The sequence below is a fragment of the Primulina eburnea genome, chromosome 1, assembly GCF_022965805.1.
Source record: "Primulina eburnea isolate SZY01 chromosome 1, ASM2296580v1, whole genome shotgun sequence".
Lineage (NCBI taxonomy): Eukaryota > Viridiplantae > Streptophyta > Magnoliopsida > Lamiales > Gesneriaceae > Primulina > Primulina eburnea.
The window spans coordinates 4,228,110-4,254,959 of NC_133101.1; the positions used below are offsets into that span (position 1 = coordinate 4,228,110).

The 26,850-nt window shown below is 34.4% G+C and overlaps 2 protein-coding genes and 1 long non-coding RNA gene across 3 annotated transcripts; 1 reads left to right on the forward strand and 2 right to left on the reverse strand.

Moving 5' to 3' along the window:
- Positions 1-6,216: 6,216 nt before the first annotated feature.
- Positions 6,217-19,264, forward strand: LOC140823210 (acetolactate synthase small subunit 1, chloroplastic-like). The gene is made up of 12 exons (XM_073184421.1): positions 6,217-6,536; positions 6,907-7,120; positions 7,356-7,439; positions 15,154-15,222; positions 15,324-15,407; positions 15,662-15,829; positions 16,505-16,588; positions 16,995-17,099; positions 17,228-17,350; positions 18,354-18,506; positions 18,643-18,708; positions 18,995-19,264. The coding sequence occupies exons 1-12, from the start codon at positions 6,451-6,453 to the stop codon at positions 19,076-19,078; spliced, it is 1,320 nt and encodes a 439-aa protein (XP_073040522.1). The 5' UTR covers positions 6,217-6,450; the 3' UTR covers positions 19,079-19,264.
- On the reverse strand, positions 11,821-13,842 carry LOC140810490 (uncharacterized). The gene is made up of 3 exons (XR_012113256.1): positions 13,622-13,842; positions 13,201-13,257; positions 11,821-12,391 (listed from the first exon to the last, which is right to left on the reverse strand). It is a non-coding gene; the product is annotated as an uncharacterized lncRNA (long non-coding RNA).
- A 483-nt stretch (positions 19,265-19,747) lies between the features above and the next one.
- Positions 19,748-24,881, reverse strand: LOC140823219 (endoglucanase 12). The gene is made up of 6 exons (XM_073184432.1): positions 24,791-24,881; positions 24,131-24,614; positions 21,987-22,294; positions 21,175-21,772; positions 20,740-20,912; positions 19,748-20,235 (listed from the first exon to the last, which is right to left on the reverse strand). The coding sequence occupies exons 2-6, from the start codon at positions 24,504-24,506 to the stop codon at positions 19,834-19,836; spliced, it is 1,857 nt and encodes a 618-aa protein (XP_073040533.1). The 5' UTR covers positions 24,507-24,614; positions 24,791-24,881; the 3' UTR covers positions 19,748-19,833.
- Between the last annotated feature and the right edge of the window lie 1,969 nt (positions 24,882-26,850).

Below are 26,850 nucleotides of genomic sequence, written 5' to 3' on the forward strand. Positions count from 1 at the left end.
AATTTGTGTACTTTTGGAAGAATTACATGCAACTGCGTGTGACTTTTCTCTTAAGTTTTGAATCGTAAACTATCCACTATCCAATGAAAATTAAATAGTATTTGCTTGAATTGCTTCTCCTTTACTATGGAAAAATCGAAATGTGTTTACGATTCACTACAAAAAAACGGATAGATTAGCGACGGTTTTACGGAATCCGTCGCTATTATAGCGACGGTTTCCATTTCCCGTCGCTAATCAAAATAAGCGACGGTTTAATAATAACCGTCGCATTTTTAGCCACGGTTTATGTCGCTATTTTAGCACAACTGTTTTTAACACAACCGTCATTAATCAAAATTAAACCGTCGTTAAAACCGCCACTTTACCATTTTAGCGACGGTTTGACCGTCCTAATGGTTTTTTTTTTTTTTTTTTGGAGTGAATGAAACTATTTTTTATCAATAATTTATAAAGAGTTATGTTATATTAGTGCACCATACAATATTTTTTTATAATTCATTTAGTTTATATTAAAATGAAGATCAAAAGATAATTATAAGAAATAACGAGAGACTACGTTGATAACTTTGTACCAAATCACTTTAATATATAACTCATTTCTTGTCTAAATAGAAACTCATAGTACAACTTAACAAATAATACAAATTCTAATTGTGGAATCCTTTGATTCGACATTTAACAACTCTTGGTAGTTAGTCTTCAAAGAATGGCTTGAGACATTGTAAGTCGCCATGATGAAACTTGAAAGCTAGAGCTTGCAACCAGCTTGATGATACCTCAAATAATTGTGATCGAAATCTTGATAATGATAATACTTGAGAATTTCAGACGATTATTGCTTAAAGTGCTCTTAATAAAGTTTCACGTGTCTTTAATGCTAATAAAATCACTCTTTTTTATAATTGAATTGTCTCCAATGTTCAAATATATTTATAAGTAGCGTTCTACTTTTTTTTTTCCTAATGCAAAACAACTTTGTCTATGTCTTTTCTTCTTTCATCATACACTGCATTAAATAAACATTGACGCCTAACCAAATATGGAAAGCAATGGCTCTGAAAAGGTTTTTGAAGAGAGAGAAGACTGCATCGATAAGACGTTATGATATTCTGACAACCTCGTCTCTTATGTATGATTGGTCAAAAATATCTTCTAAGAATAAAAGGCTGATAGATAATATTGATTTGAACTTCGTGAAATCCAACTTGAAGACCAATTACATGAAAAACTTTGCACCAACTAAACAGTGTCTAGTTGGAATATGGATTGTCCGGCTAGGCACTTATATGATCTAGCTCGAAGAATCTGATGCAAGATAACAATGCGGTTAGATTTCTTGAAATCTTGGTCGAGACTCGTAAATACATAACAATGGCGATTGGATCTTATAACAGTTAAATATTATTTGTTATTATCGTGATACCCTTGTTCCACATCTGAAAAATTAAAGATTTAAAATGATAATGGCTTAAATGGACTTCTATAGCAACTTGGGTTAATCATTTTCGTAAATCGAGGACGAATACGAAGTAGTTGCTATAGGGGCCCATTGTGCAGTCACGCAGCCGCGGACCCGGTCTCGAGGCGTGACAGAATGGTATCAGAGCCGGTCACCGGCATGGAACACCGAGAAATAAGTGCTATGCGGGGTAAAGTGCTACGTGCATGGAGCCACATCTTGAACTTGCGGGACAAAGTGCTACATAACGGGAGCCACATCTTGAACCTGTAGGAGCCACCTCTAGATTCTCGGCACTGGTGGATCGAGTGGTCAGGGCACGGCGAGGACGTCGCGTTCTGAAGGAAGGGTGATTGTGATACCCTTGTCCCACATCTGAAAAATTAAAGAATTAAAATGAGTTTATAATGGCTTACAATGGACTTCTATAGCAACTTGGGTTAATCATTTTCGTAAAGCGATGACGAATACGAAGTAGTTGCTATAGAGGCCCATTGTACACTCACGCAGCCGCAGACCGGTCTCGGGGCGTGACAATCACCAAAACTAAAGGATTGCAACCTAACAAATCATTTTCAAGTCCTTGTACATATATACCATATGGCATTTAGCAACTTAATAGTGTTGTGGAGATATGGAACAATTATTTATAATCAAGCGATTTCTTATATTATGTCATCGCTGGCTAGAATTCAAACAATATGGAATGAAAACAAAAGTTACCATACAATCATACATATATGACCAAACGGTTGTATCTTTACAATAATTTATAGCTAATGATAACAATGCAAATCTATTTTTTAAAATGGTAAAACAACTTAAATATCATATATCGATCGATTTTCTTACCGTGATCGTCATTGTATTTTAACAATATCCCAACTAATAATCACAGTCCTTACGATAATCGAGCATATAACATTGACTCCGCTACAACGTTTTTGTCATAGCTAATTATAACAATGCAAATCTTGCAAGATTCTTTTCCATCGTTTTTTTAACTCTCTTTCCTCTAAAGCTTACCAGAGAGATTTATGCCGCGTCACGATTTGCGTGTTCATATATGGAATGTGCAACTGATACTACTTCCATAGGTATGGGTATGGGATGCGATGACTCAACTACTCGATATTTCATTAATATTTAGCTCACAACATTTACCTAATATACCAATACTACACTAAAGTAGCCCACATGCATTAAATTTGTGAAACAAAAGGAAGAAAAATTGGTGGTGTTTATCAGGGCTGTGCTTATTAGGAGGTAAATGAGTCCAATGACTCAGACACATCTTTTTTTTGGAGCCCAAAATTTTTAAAAAAAATTATTATATATAATATTAGTTAGTAGATAACCCAAAATCAGGTATTTATTAAATGGAACTTGCTTAGCAAGTCATCTAGTTATTCACCAATATTCATTTGCAGACAAGCCTTAATCAACTCCAGTCGTTGCGTCGTCTCTAGGTTTGATTGAAAGACTCGTGAGGAGCTGTAAGTTTGTTTTCTTGTATTTGCTTTGTTCGGGCTTCTAATTTTTTATTGTAGTGCTTACTGCTTATTACAAAAAAATAAAAATAAAAAATCATTGGTGTTTTGGTAAAACCTACATGGCAAAAGGGTGTTAGCCATCTAAGCTCTATAATGCGAGTAAGTTAAAATTCAAGTACATATTTTATATATCACAAAAACTATGTGAAACAGTCTCATATGTCAATTTTGTAAGACTGATATCCTATTAAGGTCACCTATAAAAAATTATAATTTTTTATGTCAAAAATATTACTTATTATTGTAAATATGGACTTGGTTGGTCGGTATCATGAATAAAGATCCATGAAACCGTTCATAAGAGACCTATTATTTATATTATTTAAGTGTATTTATATATTATGAATATTATTGTGGCTGTCGTTATTATCTCGTATTCTAATCACACACTATTTTTTTTTTAAATTTCGAAATTTCATTCTTAAAAAAAAAATACAAATTGTTTTTAAAGAATAAGATAGAATAGTATTTCAATCTAACTTTAAATCCACCAAAATAAATACTTTTGCTCGGAGTTTAAAATATCATAATTTATTTATACTCACGACCATTTTAACGAAATTTTACCCAAAAAAATTAGTTAAAGGTGACATTACTCATTAACCAAAATTTTCTTAATTATACACAAAAAATTACTCCACTTTTTACACTGTAAACTGGTTTTAATATTTATGATAGTACTATAAAATTATTTTAAAGAATAACTACTTGTGTTATTTTCATGTATGATAATTTTTTATAATTACATTAATGAAAATCATAAAATCAAATATATTAATTTTTTTAAACAATATCATCTGATTTTATCCAAATATTTTAATAATTTATTATTAAAATAAGAACTTATATTTTATGAACTCATATAAAAACTTATAAAAATAAATAATCAATAAATTATTTAAAACACGGTCACGTAACCTCGTTCAATAAAACAAGTGGAAAATATATTTTTGGTTCTGTTTATTTGTTTTTTTTCATCATTTATATTATCAAATTTTAGTTTTAAATCATTTTCTTTGTTTATTTGATACTTGGTTTTTTCTTAGATGACATTGATGTGACACATGGGCGGAGTCAGGATTCAAAATTATCCGGGGCTCGCTTCGTCTCATACTATATTTAATAAAATAAATAATTAACTAAAAATTTAAAATAAAATTATGTAAACATTGACTTCATGAAAACATAGAATAAGAATATTTAATAATTAATAGATTCAAAAACATGAAGCTAAAACTAGGGGTGATCACGGTGCGGTTTTGCGGTTTTTTTAAAAAAATTCAAACCGAATTGCCATATGCAGTCGGTTAGTATTTTGAAAAATTAATCGCGATTTTAAGTAAAAAATCAGCCTTGCGGTTTTGAGCGGTTTCATACGGTTGCAGTCGGTTTTACGGTTTTTTTAATGAAAAATATTAGAACATATATTATAATTTATTTGAAAACAACAACAATATATTGTTTTCAAATATAAAATATAGTTCAAAGCATATAAAGATCAAAATAGATTAAACAATAATCAATATTCAAAACTAAGTTAATAATTTATCAACACAACACATTCACAACAAAAATGACATTTACACTATTTTATCATTTTTTTTACCTTCAGGCTACAAACAAAATATTGTAACAAAAAAAATAAATACTTTAATAAATGACTAATATGAAGAATAATTAAGAAAAAGATAAGTTTATTTGTAAGAATAATAATTTTAAAGAGAGTTGAGATATAATGAATGATGACTTCTTTATTTGAATATGTTGTTTACAAATTATTATAATTCTAGGCCAAATATTATGGCAAGTGGTTTAGGCGGTGCGGTTTAGTGCGGTTCTTGGCAAAAAAAAATAACCGAACCGCGTTTGCGGTGTGGTTTATGATTAATATTTTTAATCGCGGTTTTTATAAAATATTATGAAAAACGGTGCGGTGCAATTCGGTTCGGACGGTTCGGGCGGTTAATAAAAAAATTTGATCACCCCCAGCTAAAACACTTCCGAAATTGTGCTCTTCGATTTTTCTTAGAATAAAACTCATTAGTTATTAAATCGTTATCAATTTTTTCAACCTAATCTCTTAGATGTAGATTACCATAGAATGTCCGAAAAACTCTGTTTCCCATCTTGTTACGAAGAGCTGTTTTAACAAGTTTCATTACTGAAAATGCTCGTTCCGTTGTTACTTTAGAAACGAGAAGAGTTAAAATAAGACAAATCAACATGTCGATTAAATAAATATATCATATTCGATAAATATGTAAACGACATAGATAAAAATGTATAAATCACATGTCAACCAAATCATAGTTTCCTGACTTATTTATCTCAGTTAATCTTCGATATAATTCAGAAATAGTTGATAAATTATGAAATATTTCATGGTCAGCAACATCAAGTTTATAGCGATCCAATTGCATTATCAAGTGATGCAAATCTTGTGAATCGAAATCAAGATAATAGAATTTCTCAAAATCATTACTTTATTTTTCTCAAAATTAATTCTTATAAACATATGCTAGTTCATATTAAAAAAATTAACATTCTATAAAACTTTTAGTATTAATATAAATTAAATAAAGATATAATAAAATATGTAGTAACTGCGTAATTCTATTATCATATTAGTTCAATTTAATATATTTGTGTGTTATTGTAAATATAGTCTAAAAATATATTTGAAACTTAAATAATTTTAAAAATCAACTTACATTAATTTTTTCAATCTTTTAAGCAAAATACGAGCAAAAGTCAAATTCGATTATAAGTATTTGTAGAAGGTCATTTTAAAAAATTCTTCAAATTTGTATCAATAAATTAAAGCTAAAAAATCTCAAAAATAAAACATAACTAAAAATAATAATGAAAAACCAAAAAATTGTAAAATTTGGGTGAGGCTCGAGCCTATCCTAGCCCAAGGGCCGGTGGCTCTGCCTTTGATGTGACATCAATGAAATGTTATCACGTATAGTGCTACATCAACACTTCTTATAAAAAATAATAATATTTTTAAAATAAGATATATGATTAAAATTGAAATAATATATATGCCAAATATAGAAAAAAATGTAATTTTCCCGTAAAGTAATATACCAATTTACTAATATAATAAAGTTTTAAGCTGTATCGACTATCACGTTTTTACATGCTAATACGGGTAGGGTGGGTGGGTGCTGGGTGGTCCTATTAATTATCATTCCTCTCCAATGCTAACTCCCTTTTAGCCTCTCCATTCCACTCGACTCCATTTTCGTCTCAATCCCTGTTGCATTGGAGCAGAGAAAGCCATGGAGGCCGCAGCATGGTCTCATTGCACCGCCACCGGCGTCGGGAATTTGCAAACGCCGCCGCATTGTGTGTGTTCGAGAAGTGTGCTTCGAGTGAGAAGCTCGAGTTACAGGTCCCGCAAGCATTTATTGTTGATCGGTGCAGCAAATGGTGCACGCTGCTGGAGATTCGTTTTCGGTTACCCAGAACTCCTCTCAGCCATCTCCTCCCCGGGCTCTCTCTGCAGACTCCAGGTACTGGGCGCTTGCTTTTTTGAGGGTTTAGATGTTTGTTTTTGGTATACATGACTTCAAGGCTAATGGGTGTCGCGAGATTTTTTTTAACGTGATTTTTAGATCATTTTATGCTTTTTTTTGTTGTTGTGCGGACCTGTCTGGGTATCATTACATGTTGGTGTGAATTATTTTCGATTGGTATTTTTTCTATTCCCATGTTCTGTTTAGAAACGATTGGTTTACCCTTTTCTGTCTGTTAGAGATGAGACTGTCGTATATGAGAATTGGGAAAGTTGCATTTTGTCTTCATTACAGTACATGTAAGATTCCAATCGCCTAATTTTACCAGGAGTTCTAACTGTCAACATTTTGAATTCAATTATCTCAGGGCGAAACGCCACACGATCTCAGTATTCGTTGGGGATGAAAGTGGTATGATCAACCGAATAGCTGGCCTTTTTGCTCGCCGTGGCTACAACATCGAGTCTCTTGCTGTTGGTCTCAACAAGGACAGGGCATTGTTTACAATAGTTGTCTCTGGAACAAATAAAGTTCTGAAACAAGTTGTTGAACAACTATACAAGCTCGTGAATGTGTTGAAGGTATAGCTGTGTGATTGGATTCTCTTTTCTTTATGCCACCAATGCCTCACAAAATGTGATCTTATTTATCATTAATAACGGTCGGACTTGTCAGTTGTCAAGAACATGTGGAAAGAAGTCTGCGCTGACTTAATAAGGCTAAATAACGAGAGTTTATATGGACCATATCTTGTCATATGATAGCTCACACATGATATACTTTCTTTTGTTGCTCCGGTTGTGTTTCCTGTGTTAGGTTGAAGATCTATCTACAGAACCACAAGTTGAACGGGAAATGATGCTCATAAAAGTCAATGCAGATTCCAGCACTAAAGGCGAAGTACGCATTTTCTTCTTTCCCCCTCTGGTTTAAACGAAAGGCTTGATACTGTAAAGCATATTTCCTTCTGATGATGTGCAATAAACTGCAGAAAACTTTCTCAAACTACTGCAAAAAAATAGTTTGTTCCCTAAAAATATAACAAGGGCTTGCTATAAGGAACTGGATACATGCAATGATCACATGAAAAACTAAGTATTGTACAAACAATGTTTCATTTCTGAAGGTACATCTATCGTGGTGGATCTATATCTGGACTCATACAAGAAAATTTCATTATCAACAATATTAAGCGCTCCAAAAACTGTTTCACATAAAAAGACAGGCGTGCTTTTTCTCTTTGGGGTGATTCATGTAAGAATAGGTTCCCAACTAACCAACTTGATTTGGAAAGCTGTTTTCTAAAACACTATTTATTCAATCAATGGTAATTTTGCTTGGTAACATTTATCTGGATAGCAATGATTTTGCATAGATAAAGACTCTTTGGATGATTGTTAATCATGTGAAATGTGATTGTGTAGTGGTTGGCAATAATGAAAAAATTTCTCAGTGACTGTAGACTCTCTTCAGATAAGTTGCTGTTGAATAAGAATTTTATTAACTTACTCTAGACTGGTATTTATGTCATGTCATTGCTGCGTTTAATCAATACATATATAAGGACATTTACACAAAAGATAAGTGCTTACAAAATGAGTTCACCGAAGAAATCTCATCCTAAATTCTTTTAGCGGTTCCCATTAATTGATTAGAAAATTTATAGTTACTGTCGTAAAGAAAAATAGGGCAAGAAGAGAGGAGCGTAACTTTATTTCCTTGAATTAAAATCAGAATATACAAAGCAGATTTATAGAAGGTTATCCTACCAGATTTCTTAAACTATGAAATCTAATATAATCTAATCTAATTTAAAGTTAAAAACAAGGAAAAGATATTATTCTTATCATAACTACTAAACAGATAAAAAGTACACATTTCAACATTCTCCCTCCAGCTGAGCTATATATGTTGATCATGCCTAGCTTGGAACTCGTGTCTTCAAAGATTGGCCGATTGAGAGCTTTAGTCATGATATTTGCAAGTTGCATTTGAGTAGTAGTGTAGTTCAGCTCAATTATTTTCTTCTCAAGTTTCTCACTTATAAAATGTCACTTCAACGTGCTTGGTTCGATCATGGTGGACTGGATTTTTGGCCATACAAATAGCCGCTTGATTGTCACACATATGTTGCACAGGAAGATTTTATGTTCCAACTTCAATTCACTGAGTTCTCTTTTAGTCAAAATTCCCTCACAAATTCCACTAGCGCATGATATTCTGCCTCAGCGCTACTATGGGCCACAACTGGCTGTTTCTTGCTACTCCAAGTTACAAGGTTTCCCCAACAAAGTTTCCCCCAAACAAACACAATAACCAGAGGCAGAAGGTCTGTCAATTTGGGAGCCTGCCCAATCAGTGTTATTGTACACTTTGACATTTCTGAGTGAAGTCTTTCTAAAGAGTAATCCTTTTCCAAGAGTCTTTTTTAGGTATCTTACCACTCGATAAACAACTTCCATGTGCTCTTTATTTGGATTATTCATGAACTGACTCTTAACACTAACCACAAACCTGATATTTGTATGTGTGTGTGACAAGTAAATCAGTTTGCAAACTAGGCGTTGATACCTTCCCTTGTCAATCGAAGGACAGTCCTTATGCACTCCTATCTTTATGTTTGGATCCATCAGAGTCTTTACTGGTCGGCTTCCCACCTTCAAGAGGTCTGGTACATATGTTCTTTGAGAAACTGATATCCCAAGAGCTGATCTAGCTACTTCCATTCCCAAAAATTATTTTAAATGTCCCAGGCCATTCATCTCAAATCTCCATGCAAGCAGGATTTTAACACGAGCCATTTTTTCCTCATTGTTTCCAATAAGAACAATATCATCAACATAGACAATGATCACAATGATTTTTCTTCCTTCAGAGCTTTTAACCAACATATTATGGTCAAACTGACACTGGGTATATCCATCTTCTATAAGAACAGAGGTGAACTTGCAAAACCACGCTCTAGGAGATTGCTTTAGATCATATAATGACTTCCGTAGCTCACACACTTTGTTGAGAGTAGTTTCTGACTCAAATCCTAGTGGAATATATCCATGCAGATTTCCTCTTCAAGATCCCCATTAAGGAATGCATTCTTCACATCTAGTTGGTACAGCGACTAATCTAGGTTTCTTCCAATTGATAAAAGTACTCGGATGATGTTGAGTCTTGCAACTGGGGCAAATGTCTCTCCGTAGTCAATCCCATAAGATTGTGTGTATCTTTTTGCTACAAGTTGTGCTTTGAATCGTTCAATACTTCCATCGGTTCTGTGTTTAACTGTGAAGGTCCATTTAGATCCGACCGTCCTTTTTCCTTGGGGAAGCTCAGAAATCTCCCATGTGTTATTCTTTTCTAGTGCTTGTATTTCATCATGAGCAGCAGCTTTCCATTTTTGTTCTTGGAGGGCTTCTTCGATAGGCAATGGAATCTGAACTCGATCTATCATGGACACAAATGCTTGATATGCAGGAGATAAATGTTGAAAAGAGACAAATTAACATATTGGATGTTGTGTGCAAGTTCGAGTTCCTTTTCTTAGTGCAACAGGTATATTATCTGGATTACTGTGTTCGACTTCATGAGAAACAGTTTCTAGTTCAGGAGTACCTTGCTCATTTTGCAGGAAACTGACGGTGGGAAAGTATCATTGACCTGCTGATTTTGTGCATGGTCCTGTTGACACTGTGGTTGAGGCACCTTTCTAGGAGAATAGACCTAGAGAGGCATATTGGTCAGAGATGGATCATTATTTGTGGGTGGATCTAGTGTGTTGTTGGGTTCAGGATGACAAGCAGATTCTAGCTGAATTGGGGTTTTAAATGGTTCTCGAAAGGTTACAATAGGGCTGATAGTGTGCCACTCTCTCCTTGAATCGAGGAATTGGGTAAAATGGTTGATTCTCAAAGAAGGTAACATCAATGAGCTGATGTACTAGTCTCAGTTATGGCAGCACGCGCATGCCTGTCACGAGATGGTTTCTAGTTTACGGGTTTGCCATGAATTTTCCAGCAAGTGTCGAGGTTATGTATCGGCTTTTTGCACCAACCGCACCAAAAACGTCCCTGCCAAGGCTTGCCATAATTTTGAGTGCTTTGCGTACATCGGCCATCATTAGAGATCGAAGCTGTATCAATTTGAGAGAAAGTGTGATGGTGAATTTGAAGGGCCCAACATTACTTTCCTGCGGCTTTCTTCTTGGCGGACCTCAGAGAAGGTTGCATGTAAGCTGGGCAGATTTTTAGAGCCAAGAATTCATCCCCTGACTTCATCGAGATTGTTTTTGAGTCCCAATAAGAATTTGAACACACGTTTCTGTTCAACAATGGATTTATATTTCTGCTCATCAGTGGGGCACTTCCATTCATGAATTTCAAACAGGTGACGGATGAGGGTAGTGAAGTAGGTAGTGACAGTAATCGCCTTATCGTTGGTCATGGAGAAGACTCTCTACTGCGAAGAGTTCTGCAGTGTTGTCCGTAGACGAGTAAGTATCTCGTGCTGCAGATTTCCTTAGCCGAGTGATAAAGAAGAAAATTTTCGCCGATCTCTGGAGCCATGGAACTAATTAGCCATGACATGACCAAATTATTCTCTAACCTCCATGCCTTAAATTTGGGATCGTCGGGCTTCGGAATCGCAGATGTCTCCAACAATAATTCGTCTTTGCCTCTTCCACAGATGAACATCAGAGATTGGGACCATTGGAGAGAGTTTTACCCATTTAATTAATGGCAAGTTATCGGCAGAGAGGAGGACGTCGCCCAGCCCGCAGGTGACTGGTGCCGGCTTGGAGTTGGGTTTGGAAGAATCAGAAGGAGTAGCCGTACCGTATTTAGTCATGGCTGATGCCAACTCTCTGATACCATGTAAAAAAAAACAAGGCAAGTAAAAAGGAACGCAAACTTGAATTAAAAACAGAACATACAAAGCAGATTTATAGAAGGTTATCTTACCGGACTTGCCTAAATTAAGAGATCTAATCTAATATAATTTAAAGTTTAAAAACAAGGAAAAGAAATTATTTTTATCATAACTACTGAACGAATAATAATACACAAATTCAACAGTGTGCCCCAGCATTTATTCTCATGATCCAACATAACGAATATACCATTCTCATGGGGCACTGTCATGAGAGATCAAAATCCACATATATGCGGAGCTCATATCGAGTTTTCACGGTCAGACTTGGGACAGTGGCGCAGTAACATTATCTTGCACATTAATTCATTGCTTTCTTGCAATTGCGAGTGGTAAATGGTGGGACTTGGTTGGGTTGAGATTTACATGACCCTAGGAGTCTTAGTAAGTTTAAGATATATATTTCAGCAACATAGTTATGAATTCATGTTCGGGTTTTCGGTATGTCAAGTCCCAGATCTGGACATATGAGTTGAAACAATTGTAAGATGTAGGAACTTTTTACTTAAGGTTCTTGCCTTAATTATAAGTTTGTATCTAGATGACTCTAGGGTGATGGATTGTAAACTGAATTTTCAATTTTTGTATTTAAGATTTCTTTACTTGTTTAATATATTAAATTTAAAGTGAATCTCAAAATATATTGTGGGGATCCGGACGCTAATCAAGTTCTTTATCATAATTGAGACTAATTAATCAATTATAAAACAGGGTCTAAATTTTTTCTTTTTAAAATGCGAACGTAGTGAAATCAACACATATATACATCTCCGTATATAAAAATACAAGTCCTGTATCACAACACATTTATTCAAACTAGGGTTTGACAACTACTATCAAGTGTTCAACCCTATCTCTAGTCCAAGTCCGGTGCCACCACTCTAATCACGATCTCTCTCTTCGTCTCCTGGACCCTGATCCTGTTCCACCTGTTGTCAAGTACACATACAGACAAGACAACAGCCGGATAAACCGGTGAGAATATACTCCCAGTATAAATCAACGAAACATGCAATCATATAAACAATATAAAGCATGTAATCAGGTAACAGATATATGTAACAAAGTCTGAAACATAATCAATATCAAACTGTCGACAATACTCGTAGCTACATCATTCAGACTAGACTCAATCCTAGTCTAGGGATCCCGATTCCAGAAGTTGGCATGCATATATCGACTAACAGTAATAGAAAAGACTCCAGTTCTATCCACGCCGATATGGTATCGATCAACAGTAATAGAAAAGACTCCAGTTCTATTCACATCGATACAGTATCGATTACCAGTAATAGAGGAAGCTATTATTCTATCCACATCAATATAGTACCGATTAACAGTAATAGAAGCAACTCTAATTCTATCCACATCGATATGACATCGATTAACAGTAATAGAAGAGCTACTAATCTATCCACATCGATACAATACTGATTAACAGTAATAGAAAAAGCCACCATCCTATCCACATCGATAGCCAAACATCCAGTGACAGACTTTGGCACATCCTCCAATACACCATCTTATGACATCGTGCAATGTGCCCGTGGTGATCCCACCACTAACGGCACTTCTGTCATAAGATTACTCTTCTAATACCTGTAATCTATAACTCAAGAAAACAAGTATATCAATCAATCAATGCAAATATCAATGCAATAAAGTAAAGTATGTGATTTAGGGAAACCCAAGTCTAAACCGACTCAAGTCCATCTCCCAATACCACATTGACTTATACCTTTCCTTCGTCGGTTTCTGGCTCAGTCGAAGTCCTGAACTCACAATCTGTCTGGTACTGACAATATCAATAATCTCATATCAATATACCAGTCAATATCATAACAATCTGATCAATCTGGATTTAATTCAAATTAACGGTATAACGGTATAATTTCAATATCCCCGTCAATACCAATTCACCAGATAACAGTTACAATCTATAACTCATATCCAATACAATCCGTAATCCCGTCATAATTCAAATCTGTCCGGTATAACTCAATATACCCTAAAAATCCATAACCATTCCATAATCAGTCCGTTTCTCAATCTGACTTCGATTCTACGATGTCTAACATGTCAAGAACATCATATATGAATCCTATTAAATTCTGACCATAGCATAATTTCAAATGATAACAGAACACAATCAAACTTACGTCCAGTTGTAGCTGTCGATGAGAGGAGTACAGTACTGTGTCCGGATCGAAAATCGGATAATCGAATCTTGCCAAACCACAATTCTATTCTACGAAGAAGCTTGAGGAATTTTGCTAAGGAAACTCTCGGTTCTTTTGCTGAAAGTCTCGATGGAATTGAAGATTTTAACTTTATATATGTGGTTCCATGATGGCAAGACAAGTGTCCCACTCAACTTTCATTAATTTGCAGTTTAGTCCCTCAAGTCTTCACTATTTACAATTCAGTCCTCAAAACTCTTTTTAATTCCATTTCAATCCTAATTAATCACAAAATTTGTGGAATTTAATTCATCATTCCAAAATTCGTAAATTAAATAATCTCGAATTAAAATGATATAATCTCGGGCCTTACATATATTCTATATCAAGTTAAATATTTTCGATAATAATTGTAATATATTTCAAATACATCCATCTTGGATGTTTTTGAAATTAATGCTTCAAGTCCCTTCACCTAAATCAAATACATCGATCCAAAGCAACCCAAGGGATTGTAATGCAAGCTTGGTAGGTGTTAATTATGATTCAATGGGTTAAACCAAAGTTGACTTAGACATTTGATAATTGAAAGAATAATAGGTCGATAAGAAATTGTGGGTATGTTTGCCAAAGAGTACGGGAGTTTGACTGTAAAAAACCAAAAGGATTTGTGATCTTATTGCTAGCATACAATTATACTAATAAGGATCACACAAATAATTTTTATAATTTATCTCAATAAGCTAGGTAATTTCATGTGGCTGAGCTTAAGTTCTCAAGTATTTGGATATTAATAAGATGAAGTATTTGAGCTTATAATATGGATTATGAAGTTATTTTGTGTTGAAATTGAAAATAATTTAAGTTTTTTTTGGGAGATTTTGAAACTGGAAACAGTGATACGAGTATGGATAACAAACTCATCTGGCTTGATATTCAGAGAAATTTTCATTGTTCCGGTGGGTGATTTATTGGTCTTTGAACCATATATACATATTATATATAATTTCAATCACAATTTTGAGATAATACCGAATCATCTAGTTGTTTAAATTCATATTTTGTGTAATGCCAAAATATTGGAGGTTGATTCATATGAGTTGCGAACTTGATGGATTGATAAACCATGGATAGCTAGAAAGATTTACAATTAAGGTCTGATACAGAACATGGATGGTATTCTGTTCACGACAATCTTCTTCAGTTATAATCCTACTCGTGAATATGAAAAGATTTATTTACGAATTGAAAACCAACAATTTAATCTTTCAAACTCTCAATTTCCCATTATATGTTTTCAGTTGAAGTAGCTGTAACTGTTATTATCAGTAAACAACATTATAACCTTTCCACTTAGAAGGATGGCTTTTTCTGGGATTTATATAGGAAATCCAGCTATATATGCTTCTTACCGTCTTAATAGTTTTGAAAACTAGACATAGAAAATTGATGAATTTGTTCGGTTTTACTCTTTTCTGTTGTACTATTTTGATTTTGGCTCTAATTTTCAGATCATGTGGTTAGTAGACATCTTCAGGGCGAACATTGTGGACACATCAGAACATTCTTTGACCATTGAGGTTAGTATAAAGTGTCTCTGAGTTGCCTGATGGAAGACTTTTATTATATTTATTATAGTATATGCTATAACTGTAAGATTATTTGCTTGGGGTTGACCTAGGTCACTGGAGATCCTGGGAAGATGGAGGCTGTCCTGAGAAATCTTAAAAAGTTTGGTATAAAAGAACTTGCGAGAACTGGAAAGGTAAAACTGTTTATGTGATGCGGCATTAACTGATGAACAATTTTTTAGGTGGAAACATAGAGTCATTCTTTTTTCTTGACTTCTTGATTATAAAATACCGTCTTGTGATATTTTGAAATGTGCCATTCTTTTGGGTTAGGTGTGGGATAAATGGGTTATCACATAATGCAGTCATATTTCAATGGTTTGTTTCTGTGATCCTATAGCTACACAATTTACTGATTATAACTTCTGAAAATTAATGGCAAATATAGATTGCACTAAGAAGGGAAAAGATGGGCGAGACAGCTCCTTTTTGGATATTTTCTGCAGCTTCTTATCCAGATCTAGAGGGAATTACAGCCATTGAAGCTATTCCAACTAATGACAGGAACCAAGTCAACGGGAAACCAACTAATGGCAGCCATTTTCCTGTCTCTGAGGTATATATACACTGATTTATTGTTTATCATGATGTATATTTCCTTTCTTCCTATATCATGGTCTCTAAATTTTCATTTCCCTTTAGTTGGTTTCAATTTTTTGTGGGTCATTGTATGCACTTATGGCATATCTATGCTAAGGTTAGGTTTCCATCTGTCATTCTAGACTTTTAGAATTTGACTACTGGTGTTGATTATAGAATTTTCTCTGTCTTATGATTTGTCATGAAGTAAGCTGTATTTGACTGTAAATAAAATCAGGTTTGCTTGGTGGGCTTTGGTTTTGTTTTCCTGAATTGATCATTCTGCACAATAGATTTATTTAACAATAGGTTTTTGAGAGTCAAACTGTTTACAATTTTGACGCTAGATATTACATACAAGGCTAACCTTGAAGATGGGAAAGTAAGTAATCTTGTATAGATACTTATCTCCTTCCATGATTCGACTCACCCTGTGTTTGCCTTTGCCACTAATCATATCAGATACCCTTTCGTTGATGTTCCGTATCTTAATGAGGCTATTGGTTATCTAAGTTAGTTAAATCTGCATATTCATATCAGTTATGCTTTGTTATGAAATATACTTTATGACGAGAAGTTAATTACCTTACGCATAGTTCATATCCTTTTGTTTGATTTGTTGCATTTAAAGTAAGAATATTTTTCATTCAAGGGTGATGTTTATCCCGTGGAGCCTGACTATGGCTTCTCTAATCAAGTTTTGGATGCTAACTGGGGAGTTCTTGACGATGAAGATGTAAGAAACTATTTGCTTCTAAAGTTTAATTTACTCGGTTGAAAATTTTCCTGGCTCTTTTATTGTCGGAATTCGTATTCTACTAGTTGCAAATGATATTTCAGTGAGGATTTTGGAAATATTTCCAGTATGATTCTCGACTACAAACCCTTGCTTAGTTCAGAATTTTGAAGCTATATAAGAAAAAACTATTGTTTTACGTCTTCCTTGGAAAAATGTGATAATGTATGATGAGGTGCCATTCATTTTCCAATTTGAATTTGGATCTTCAAGATTAAAACTCTTCATTTTCGGATTGATTTTTGCAAGCAAGTATTGAAATCATTGTTGTTTGATGCTATATGCAATATAATACTTTTTGTTCCTTGTCCATGCATAATTTCATACTATGATTTCAATGCTACAGTCTAGTGGTCTTCAGTCTCACACTTTGTCCATGCTTGTCAACGATTTCCCTGGAGTCCTGAACTTGGTCACGGGGGTTATATCTCGAAGAGGGTATAACATTCAGGTCATTTGACTCCATTTAATGCCTTTCTTTCTGTTCTAACCATTTGATTTGTTGCTGCTTTTTAGTTTTTTTATGTTATCCTCGATTGATATTGAACAATTCATCCGGTTGCTTTTTTTCTTTTTCAGAGTCTTGCTGTAGGACCTGCAGAAAGAGAAGGGGTTTCACGCATTACTACTGTTGTTCCTGGGACTGATGAATCCATAGGCAAATTGCTTCAACAATTTTACAAGTTGGTGGATGTTCACGAGGTCAGGGGTATTGATTCCAACATTGTTTTGCTTCATTCTGTTGCATCTTTAGATTTATTGCTTTGTAAGAATCGCATGAGTTGTCTTTAAAAAATTGATCAATGTACGATAGAGTACACAATGGGGAAGATTATGTATGACACCGCTTATTAATTGGTGTTAGGAACAGCCATGTCTTATTTCTTCGTGAATCATTTGTCTGGAGCATTTCATATTCTTTTGGCTTGTTTTTCTCCTTATTTTTCTCGTCTGCAACCTATTCTTGATGTTTAGTTCATTGTGGCAGTTTGATTGGAGCTTCATCAATAACTCAATCACATTTGGTATTTTTATAATGAAGCTGCTGAATTCTCTTTCTCTAGAATAGCCTTAGTGATAGTGATTGGCTGATTGCAGGATGATTTTGGGAATCGAAGATTTACAGTTTCGTAGGGATAATACACAGCTAGATTTTTCTTAATCTTTGTGGATGGATGACTTTTTCTTAATCTTTGTGAACCTAAAAGTCCTTTGATGAATTGCCACTTGTATATAAAATATACAAGTACTGCCCGAGCTGTTGTGTCAGTTCAGCAAGTCTGTTAAACTTAAGGCCTTATTCTCTTTCACTCGCACTCGGCAGCTTGGAAACAAATTCTGCCTTGTATTCTACCACTGCAGCTGACTGATGAGAGGACAAGAAGTCAGCCTCGTCTCTTCAAAAGTATTACTATGATTGAACAGAAAAGATGGTCATGATATTACCAACTGGGGTGATTGTAGACTTATCTGGGATGCCGGACACTCATTTTATGGGTGTATCATTATACGTTTTTCCATAGTTCTTTGAATTACTTTTTTTTATTCTACCAATGAAAATAGTGGAACGAAATTTGAAAATTGAGATGCTGAGTTTTCATCATATCGATTAGATAGCATCAATATATTTGTGGAAAACATCATTTTGTGGGCATGCATTTTTGGATGAAAAAGGCTAACAAGAAAATGCTGTCAAATTCTTCAGGTTCTGGACATGACGCATTTGCCATTTGCTGAACGTGAACTGATGCTTATCAAGGTTGCTGTAAATGCCACTGCTAGAAGGGATGTTCTCGACATTGCCAATATTTTTCGAGCTAAACCTGTAGATGTGTCTGATCATACAATAACATTACAGGTATATTCTCTCTGGACGTTATACTTTTTCATCACACACCTAGTTTCTCTGCATTTTGTCTCTTTGCTCCAGCCATTTGCAGTATGCAATGTTGTAATCCATTTCTTAGGTGATTTGCTCATCTTTTAACTTCCAGGTCACTGGAGATTTCAACAAAATGGTTGCACTCCAGAAAATTTTGGAACCATATGGCATTTGTGAGGTTTGTTTTCCGATAAACGCGATTGTTGGCAGGAAATATATAACTTACTACTATCCTACTTCCATTCAGACATTTCCTGTATGAGCCTTATATCTAGAATATAAAGTATTCTTTGAACTAGTGTAATGTTGTATCTGGCATGTTTGGGTGTAAGATTTCTAGCTGCTTCGCCATATGAGAAGAATAAAGTACAATAATGGTGACTAATTTTTTCGAATAAACCCATACCGAATGGAACCATTTTATGTGCTGTGATTCTTCTGATCCAAGACCATTCTATTTGAAGGTTGCACGAACAGGGAGAGTGGCACTGGTGCGTGAATCGGGTGTAGATTCCCGGTACCTCAGGAGTTATTCTCTTTCTTTGTAGGCTTTCTTGGTCATATATAGAGCTTGTATCTGTAAGTAATGTGGCCACCAGAAATCTTGGTGTCGTACCATAGTATTTACCTATGTTTGGAGAGTTTGAACTTTGAACGTCTGATATTTGTAATCTCAAAATGTAGTTCTTACGAAGTTTTTTGCCTTAACAAATATAATTAAGATTGCATCTTGATATCGAATCCATAATATCTAATCCATTTGTTTGATTGACTATCAATTTGATTATAGTTTTTAAAAATTCTCGAATATTTATTTTTTGAATTTGGAGTCATACTAAATTCAGCTTGATATTATTGAGTGATTTCAAATATTTCCTTGGCTGCAATTTAAATTATTACAATCTAAATGTGTGAAATATAAACGCTATCCAGATTTATGCTTCACATTCTTTTTTCATAGTTAAATTTTAGCTAGATGGAATATTTTTATCCTTTAAAGCACTGAAATAAAATCTTAAAAAAATAAATTATGATAACCCAATTCTTTTAAGTAGTTCACAAATTCTTAAACAATTCATGTCGACATTTTGTTATAGGACATTTTTTTAGAGCTTATAAATTGGATAAATCCTCAGTAGACGAGAAAAGACATTTAAATTAAAAAATCTGTTCGTGTATGTTTACATGAAGAAAATGTATTTTTGTACAAAGAGTAGTAATAATAATATAATGATGATTATTTGTTGAGAATTTATAAAATTATAAATCCGTCTCCTCAGAAAATATATATTTCTCTCGATCACTAAGGCTTCCACGGCGGCGGGGGTGGAGGGTTCGCAGGGTACATTGGCGGCACTGCCGAAAACATGGTATTCTTATCCACTCCATCGCCACCGCTCGAAGTGAGAGAAACCAGCGCAGCCACGAGGCCGGCATTTCCAGCTACAGTTGGCTCGGTGTAGCTGTAATTTGTGCGGACATCCTTGAAGTTGTCGAAGCGGTCGGGGCCGCCCACCATGGCGCCTACGATGTTATTGGGATTGGCAGTTTTAGCGTCGCGCCACCGCATTCCGCCGGTGCAGGAGTATCTAGTTTTGTCGTTGGGGATGGAGGCACCACGGTGGTGGACGTGTTTAGGATACTTGTCTCCGTAGCCCACTACGTAGCTCATCTTCATGGGATTTGCTCCCAATATGTAGTTCAACTATGTGTACATACATATCAAAACACGAAAACATACACATATATTAGCAACAATAATAACAATAACAAATATAAAATAAGATAATAATACATGATAATAAAGCAATGAGTTTTCAAGATTGAATCCGAAGTTTTCGAATGGCATATTGGACAGATATTTGTTATAATTAGACCTCAAACCTCGTATTAAATTGGCCGATGACTCTTATTTGACAACACAATACATGAAATTTGCCTATTTTTATGGAGGTCCATCGTCCACCACCTATATATCAGGTTGTGTCTATATATGTCACGAGAGACACTACTGATCACCACTAAAATACATACTACGTTTGCACTTGACTTATTTTTTTCCATCACTTTTATGTAAAAGGTTATTAGTAATTTTAGATATTAAAGTTTAATAAATTAAACTACTAACAAAAAAATAAGAAAAAAAAAATGAAGTACAAGAACAATAGATATTATTATAAGCATAACTCAAACATATAGAAAAAATTACCTGAGAAGTGGCGAAGTCTTTAAGAATAGAGATAGGAAGAAAGTCCCCGCCGCAATACCAACCAGGAACCCCGCTGGCATTCAAGTAATCCGCAAACACAGAAGCCAAGAATGCCGCATTCGCCACATACTGCAAGTTCTGCGCCCTTCCATGATTCAGTTCAATCATTCCACCTGCACACACACGCTTCAAAGTAAATCTCCACAAGAATACATATTACACGGAAATTTTGTACCCGGCAGCAGGGCACTACTTTTCTGCTAGGATCTAAGTAACCATAACACGGTTTTTTCGATGAACCCCTCTGTCAGCATTGACAGATGGATAGCTAAATCAATCGTGATGTGTCCCATATGAACAAATCAATCCGTTATCCTTCTGCCAGTATCGAAGAATCCTACATAACACAGCGTGCATGGGGAAGTAATATTGTACCTCGAGTCCAGTTAAAAACATTGTATCTCTTAAGGTAAGAACACATGGTGAGCCCAGTAATGTTGTGGTAACTCCTCAACATATCCTCGTACGGGTACCCCGGGCTAAGGAACAGCCTAATTCTGGTCAGGAGAAGCATAGCGGCGGGTAACTTGTTCTCCCAACTCAGCACACTCAAATCCGGGATCATGTAAAATGCCTTGGCGTTACGAGGAATCCCCGGATTTGTCGCCAACGAGAAGTAAGAGCTATTCCCAGTTGCGTAGAACAGCCACGCGGCGCCCCACATGTGCTCGTCGTAGTAATTGGTCGAGTTGTAGTATGGCGCTATGTAGGGATTCCCTCGGCTGTAAGCTGTCCTTCTGCCCCCGTCTCGGGCGAAGGCAAAGACGGTTTTGGCGCCGGAGACGAGTTTCTTCGAGTACGTGGGGTTGTTACGGAAGACGATGGAGGCAGAGGCGAGTGCGGCGGCCATTTCTCCGGCTACCTCAGGGCCGGAGCTGATAGATATGGACTTACGAGGGTAGTCCATATCTTCGGGTCTCTCCCAGCAGTAGTGGTCGTCTGGTGTTTGGGACCCGTTTTGGGATCCGCCAACCTGTATGCAGTTCATGTAGTGAGAAATTATGGTGACATAATTGAAGTATACGATGAATTATATCATATTTTTTAATTTTTTGGTTTGGTGTTGGTCTGTTACTAGATTGATAATGCAAGGGAATTAAGTGCTCGTGGTCAAATTAAAATATGATTTGGAGATCCAAAGATATATTCTAACAAATCAAATACATCACAATGCGCATAGTAATTACCTGGCCGTAGATTTTGTCGATTTTGGTAGCCGAAGAGTTGAAAGTAAGGAGCAAATAATCGGTGCCCCATTTGATCAGGTCCGTGACATGGTCATACTCGCCGATGGCTCGATACTTGTGTTCGTACTCGATCACACTCCAACTCAACATCGTCATCGCAAACGACATCGGGAAATGAAACTTGGTGTTGTCTCCGGCGTCATAGTACCCACCCACTAGTCCACCTTTCACGTCCGTTGCATCGGATCCGTCTTGGAGGCCGGAATCTCGTCTCCATGGGATACCGTTGTTTTTCGGTAATTTCCCGGCTGCCAACAAATTATAAGTTCTGTCATGATCGCTTTACCTAGATTTTTTAACTATTGAAAAACATATTAACAAATTTTACACCAAGAGATCCTTTAAGAGCCTGACCGCCTGGACAAACTATGATAAGAACTATTTATTTATTGTTTTGATATACCGCAGTCGTGGTCTTAGTACACACTGAATAAACCTCGTACACTATCAGGAAAAGGAGGGTTAAGTTCTTGTTTGCATAAGAGTAATGTCCTAATACAATCTAAAGGTCCAAAGTTGATCGGGACATGTGACAAATTACATTTGGACAACTGAATAATGTCTAAATGATCAGTTTGATTTATGTAATAAGATCAATCAAGAATTTCCCATACTAACTTCTATGATCCGTTTAAGAGAGATAGTAAAAACAAAGCGTGTTTAGGCCGACAATGACAGGAACTTAGTAACATCTCATCAAAACTAATACGATTTTCACAATCAATTATGATATAATATAATATAGTATGGTGGGCTTTTCTACTATTGTATCGGTACCCTCGTAAGCTCACGGCTTTTGGCTTTCTATCCGAAGTGTCAATAGGGATGGTCTAAGGTCTCGGCCATTTCTCGAACAAAATGATAGTCCTACGCGCACAACTTGATAGATTTGTGTGGTTTTTAAGGTATTATGATTGAATATATGTTGTGTTACATTAATTAACAGTTAAATCATATTGGTGCAGATTATTGTAGTATAAGTTTCTTGACCAATTCATTTACTATTTCTTATGTTCTCTTTAAACTCTGAACATATATTTTCGCCCTATATCATTAATTGTTTTCCCGTCGACACATTACCCTTTAGCAGTTTCAGTTATTATTATTATTAGGCAAAAACTTGTGTAAGACGGTTCACGGGTCAGATTTTATGAGATGAATATTTTATTTGGGTCATCCATGAAAAAATATTATTTTTGTTGCTAACAATATTATTTTTTATTGTGAATATCAGTAGGATAGACTCATTTCACAGATAAAGATTCGTGAGAAAATGTCACAAAAGACCTACTATTATTATTATTATAATAGATACATATAACAGATCCATCGGTGATTTCATTTCTGTATCGCTAGCCCAAATGCATTGTACAAAGTGAGCAATCCATTTTAAATTGTTCGTGCCTATCACGTAGAACTATAATATATTGTAGAATGTATATAATAATATTAATTAAAGTTTCTATTAAAAAAACAAGTGAAAGTCAACTATCCTTTTCAAAAAAAAATATAAACAGACAAATAAATAATAATTTCTATATAAAATTTGACTCCCGACCTCTTGTTTTGAAATTAATATTATACAATTCTCAGCTCAAATTGTAACTACATGCTACAATTTATTTTTTGGTAATATTTTTTATGATAATGACATGCTTATTGAGAAAATAAGGTTGAGAGGGTTAGTTGGATGTATATTATAATTTTGGTCAATTCTTTTTTTACATATTTTATTTTTTTATTATCACAAAATAATATTCAAATATTTATTAAAACAAGGACCAAAGTAAGGTTAAAAATCGAATATATTTTGATCAAAAAGGCTAGACTTTATTTTGTCGTGTACATACAATATAAATTCTAAAATCGATCAAGAAAATGATCTTTATCATCTCATCGATACTCAAATATATGTGTCTAATATATATATATATATATATATATATATATATATATATATATATATATATATATATATATATATATATATATAAATAAAGTTGCACAATTAAGTAAATTACGGAAATCTAACATTGACTTATAAGTGAGAAAGGAATTAAAGTGAGAGAGATGAGAAAACGTACATTTTTGGGCGTTGAAGAAGAGCAGGGCTTTGTGAAGGGCAACCGTGTAATTATCCGGCGGCTGAGGCTTGGCTTTGTGCTTAGGCAACGACTTGGCTATGATGATCGGGAGCCCGATCACCACGAAGGCTATGAGAAATGACAATAATGTCCATTTCAACACGGTTCGGCTGCACACGATGCAGCCCAAATCGACATATTTCTTTTTCTTCTTCTCCTTCGGTCCTAATAGCCAACTTTGTTGCGTCTCATCTAGATTGTTGTAATGTTGGTTCGCATATGAAGCCCTGTCCCAATCCAAGTTCTTGCTCTTGTCGTCCGCCACCGTCGAATCTCCGCCGTTGATCTCCAACGTTCCTCCCCAATGATTTTGCATTTTTTTTTAAAAAAATTATATATATATATATATATATATATATATATAGACTCACCTTTTTTCTATGGAAAAATCATAGGAGTGAAGAGAAATGTGAAAAGGGATCCCCTAAAATCAAGAACACAAAGGAAATAATTGACTGTTAATTATTTTATCAAATGAATTGGATCTCAATAATGAATGCAGATTCATGCATACAATCGACTTAATGATATACGTAAAATTCACAGAGAAATATACATACATACATACATACATATATATATGTATATATATACAATCACCTGGATTTTTGATGATCTAGAGAGAATCCATCATTCTTCAATGTGCTACTCTTCCATGTAAATGTGTATATATAATATATATGTATATATGTGTGTGAAACCATTATATATAGAGACAACCCGCGTTTAGAATTAAAAGAAAATAAATATTTATTAGAAATAATAATAAAATAATAGTAGAAAGTTGACATTTCTATGGGATTTGTACCAATAATATATATGAACTTTAGTGGATTTTTTTTAATTAAATTAAATTTAATGAGGTTTTGTGCTAGACTGGGATATTGACTGAAAGCTGGAGTGATGATGAACTGTGAATTAATGTAGAACAGCTAATATTTAACATTAATTGTCAGCTAATAAAACTTTTTTGGGGGTCGATAGGAACTTTCCTACGAAAACATCCTTAATTTAGTAATGAAATGGGAAATGGCCCCAAAAATATTGAACATTGCTTTGAATTTGTATTTACCATATTTATTTATTTTTCACATTTTTTTGCTAGGTTTTCCTTGTTCAAGGAAAGGGAAGTTAGAAAGACAAAAGTATTGGGAAAAAATAAAATAAAAATTAAGTTTTATGGGGAAGAGAAAAGGAGTCAAAAAGCACAAAATCCGAAAGCAAAATTAAGTAAACCCAACCCAAAACTTCCCGAACCAGATATTACCCAAGCCCCCTCGACTTGTCACCAGCAGGATTTGTATAAGGGTCTGGTATGTTATTAAATTGAAATTATAATTAATTAAAAAACATAAATGTGTTTCTTATTATAATATATCCTCTTGGAGGTTTAAAAAATTATTGGAAAAATAATATAAAAAAATCATTTACCTTTATGTATTTAGTTTTTTAACAGAATAAAAAAATTCGAAGTATTTAACGATAGATATAGATTGGTAAAAAATTATGGAAACTGAAATATATATTTGATAATTAAAAAAATAGTTGTTTACATTTGGGAATTGAGACGAAGAAAGTATATTTTTGTCTAAAAATATTTGTTTGCCTCCACATTTTAGAAAATTTTGGTTTAAACTCTTGGTTCCACCATATTTGAAAAATCTTTCAGATATAGGAGTTTGTAAGATTTCACTTGTCAGGATAATTATGTAAAATAAGATAATTTATATACAGCTTTATATGATGTTCATTCATTATGTCACTCATCTATTATATGTATGGCAAAAACTTGTGTGAGACGGTCTCACGGGTTATATTTGTGAGACGGATCTCTTATTTGGGTCATCCATTAAAAAGTATTACTTTTCATGCTAAAAGTATTACTTTTTATTGTGAATATGGGTGGGGTTGACCTGTCTCACGGATTAAGATCCGTGAGACGGTTTCAAATGAGATCTACTCTATTTAAAATAGCAGCATTCGCTTTTGGATAAGTTATCGTATAAATAATTAGTAATTAATAAAATTAAGGGTGGTTTTGTAACTTTGAAGTGATCATATCAAGGTAATTTTCTAAGGTGCTTCGTCTTTACTCTTTATAATATAGAGTGTGTATGTGTGTTATACACAAAACTCATGTGATACTGTCACACGAGTCAATTTCATTACACATCTCCTACTCGACCAAACCCATGAAAATATTATTTTTATGCCAACGTTTTTTTGTACATACAACATTTACTTTCTTTTTTATATTTTTTTTCATTAAAAAACATTTTGACGAGTTAACCCAACCTAACTCGTTAAGGGTTGGGTTGGGCCAAGATTTTCGTTTCGCCCACCCATTTGATGGCGGGATGTGGCTGATCGGTTTGGAAGGACTCGTTTTGCCATCTTTAATTTTTTTTTTATATACGTCGCAAATTTAAAAATAATCTCGAGATTCCAAATTTTTAAAAAATGTCATTTTTTTGTAAATTTCATGTTTTTTTAATTTTTTTAAAAAATAACCATTTTCTCAAGACGAGTCAACCATACTCATATTTACAATAAAAAATAATACTCTTAGGCATAGTTTGGTACACATGATAAGACAAACATGTGATAGATAATATAAGGATAAGTAAAAGATAAATAAGATGTAGGATATTATATTTAAT

Bases quoted from the DNA above. Each gene is read 5' to 3' on its own strand.
- LOC140823219 (XM_073184432.1), bottom strand. From the start codon at position 24,506: ATGCAAAATCATTGGGGAGGAACGTTGGAGATCAACGGCGGAGATTCG. The intron at 21,773-21,986 runs GTAATTACTATG...AACTGCATACAG, and splicing joins TCGACAAAATCTACGGCCAG to GTTGGCGGATCCCAAAACGG. The intron at 20,236-20,739 runs GTAATTTTTTCT...ATGTACACATAG, and splicing joins AAGACTTCGCCACTTCTCAG to TTGAACTACATATTGGGAGC.
- LOC140823210 (XM_073184421.1), top strand. From the start codon at position 6,451: ATGGTGCACGCTGCTGGAGATTCGTTTTCGGTTACCCAGAACTCCTCT. The intron at 15,408-15,661 runs GTAAAACTGTTT...TGGCAAATATAG, and splicing joins AACTTGCGAGAACTGGAAAG to ATTGCACTAAGAAGGGAAAA. The intron at 17,351-18,353 runs GTCAGGGGTATT...CAAATTCTTCAG, and splicing joins AGTTGGTGGATGTTCACGAG to GTTCTGGACATGACGCATTT.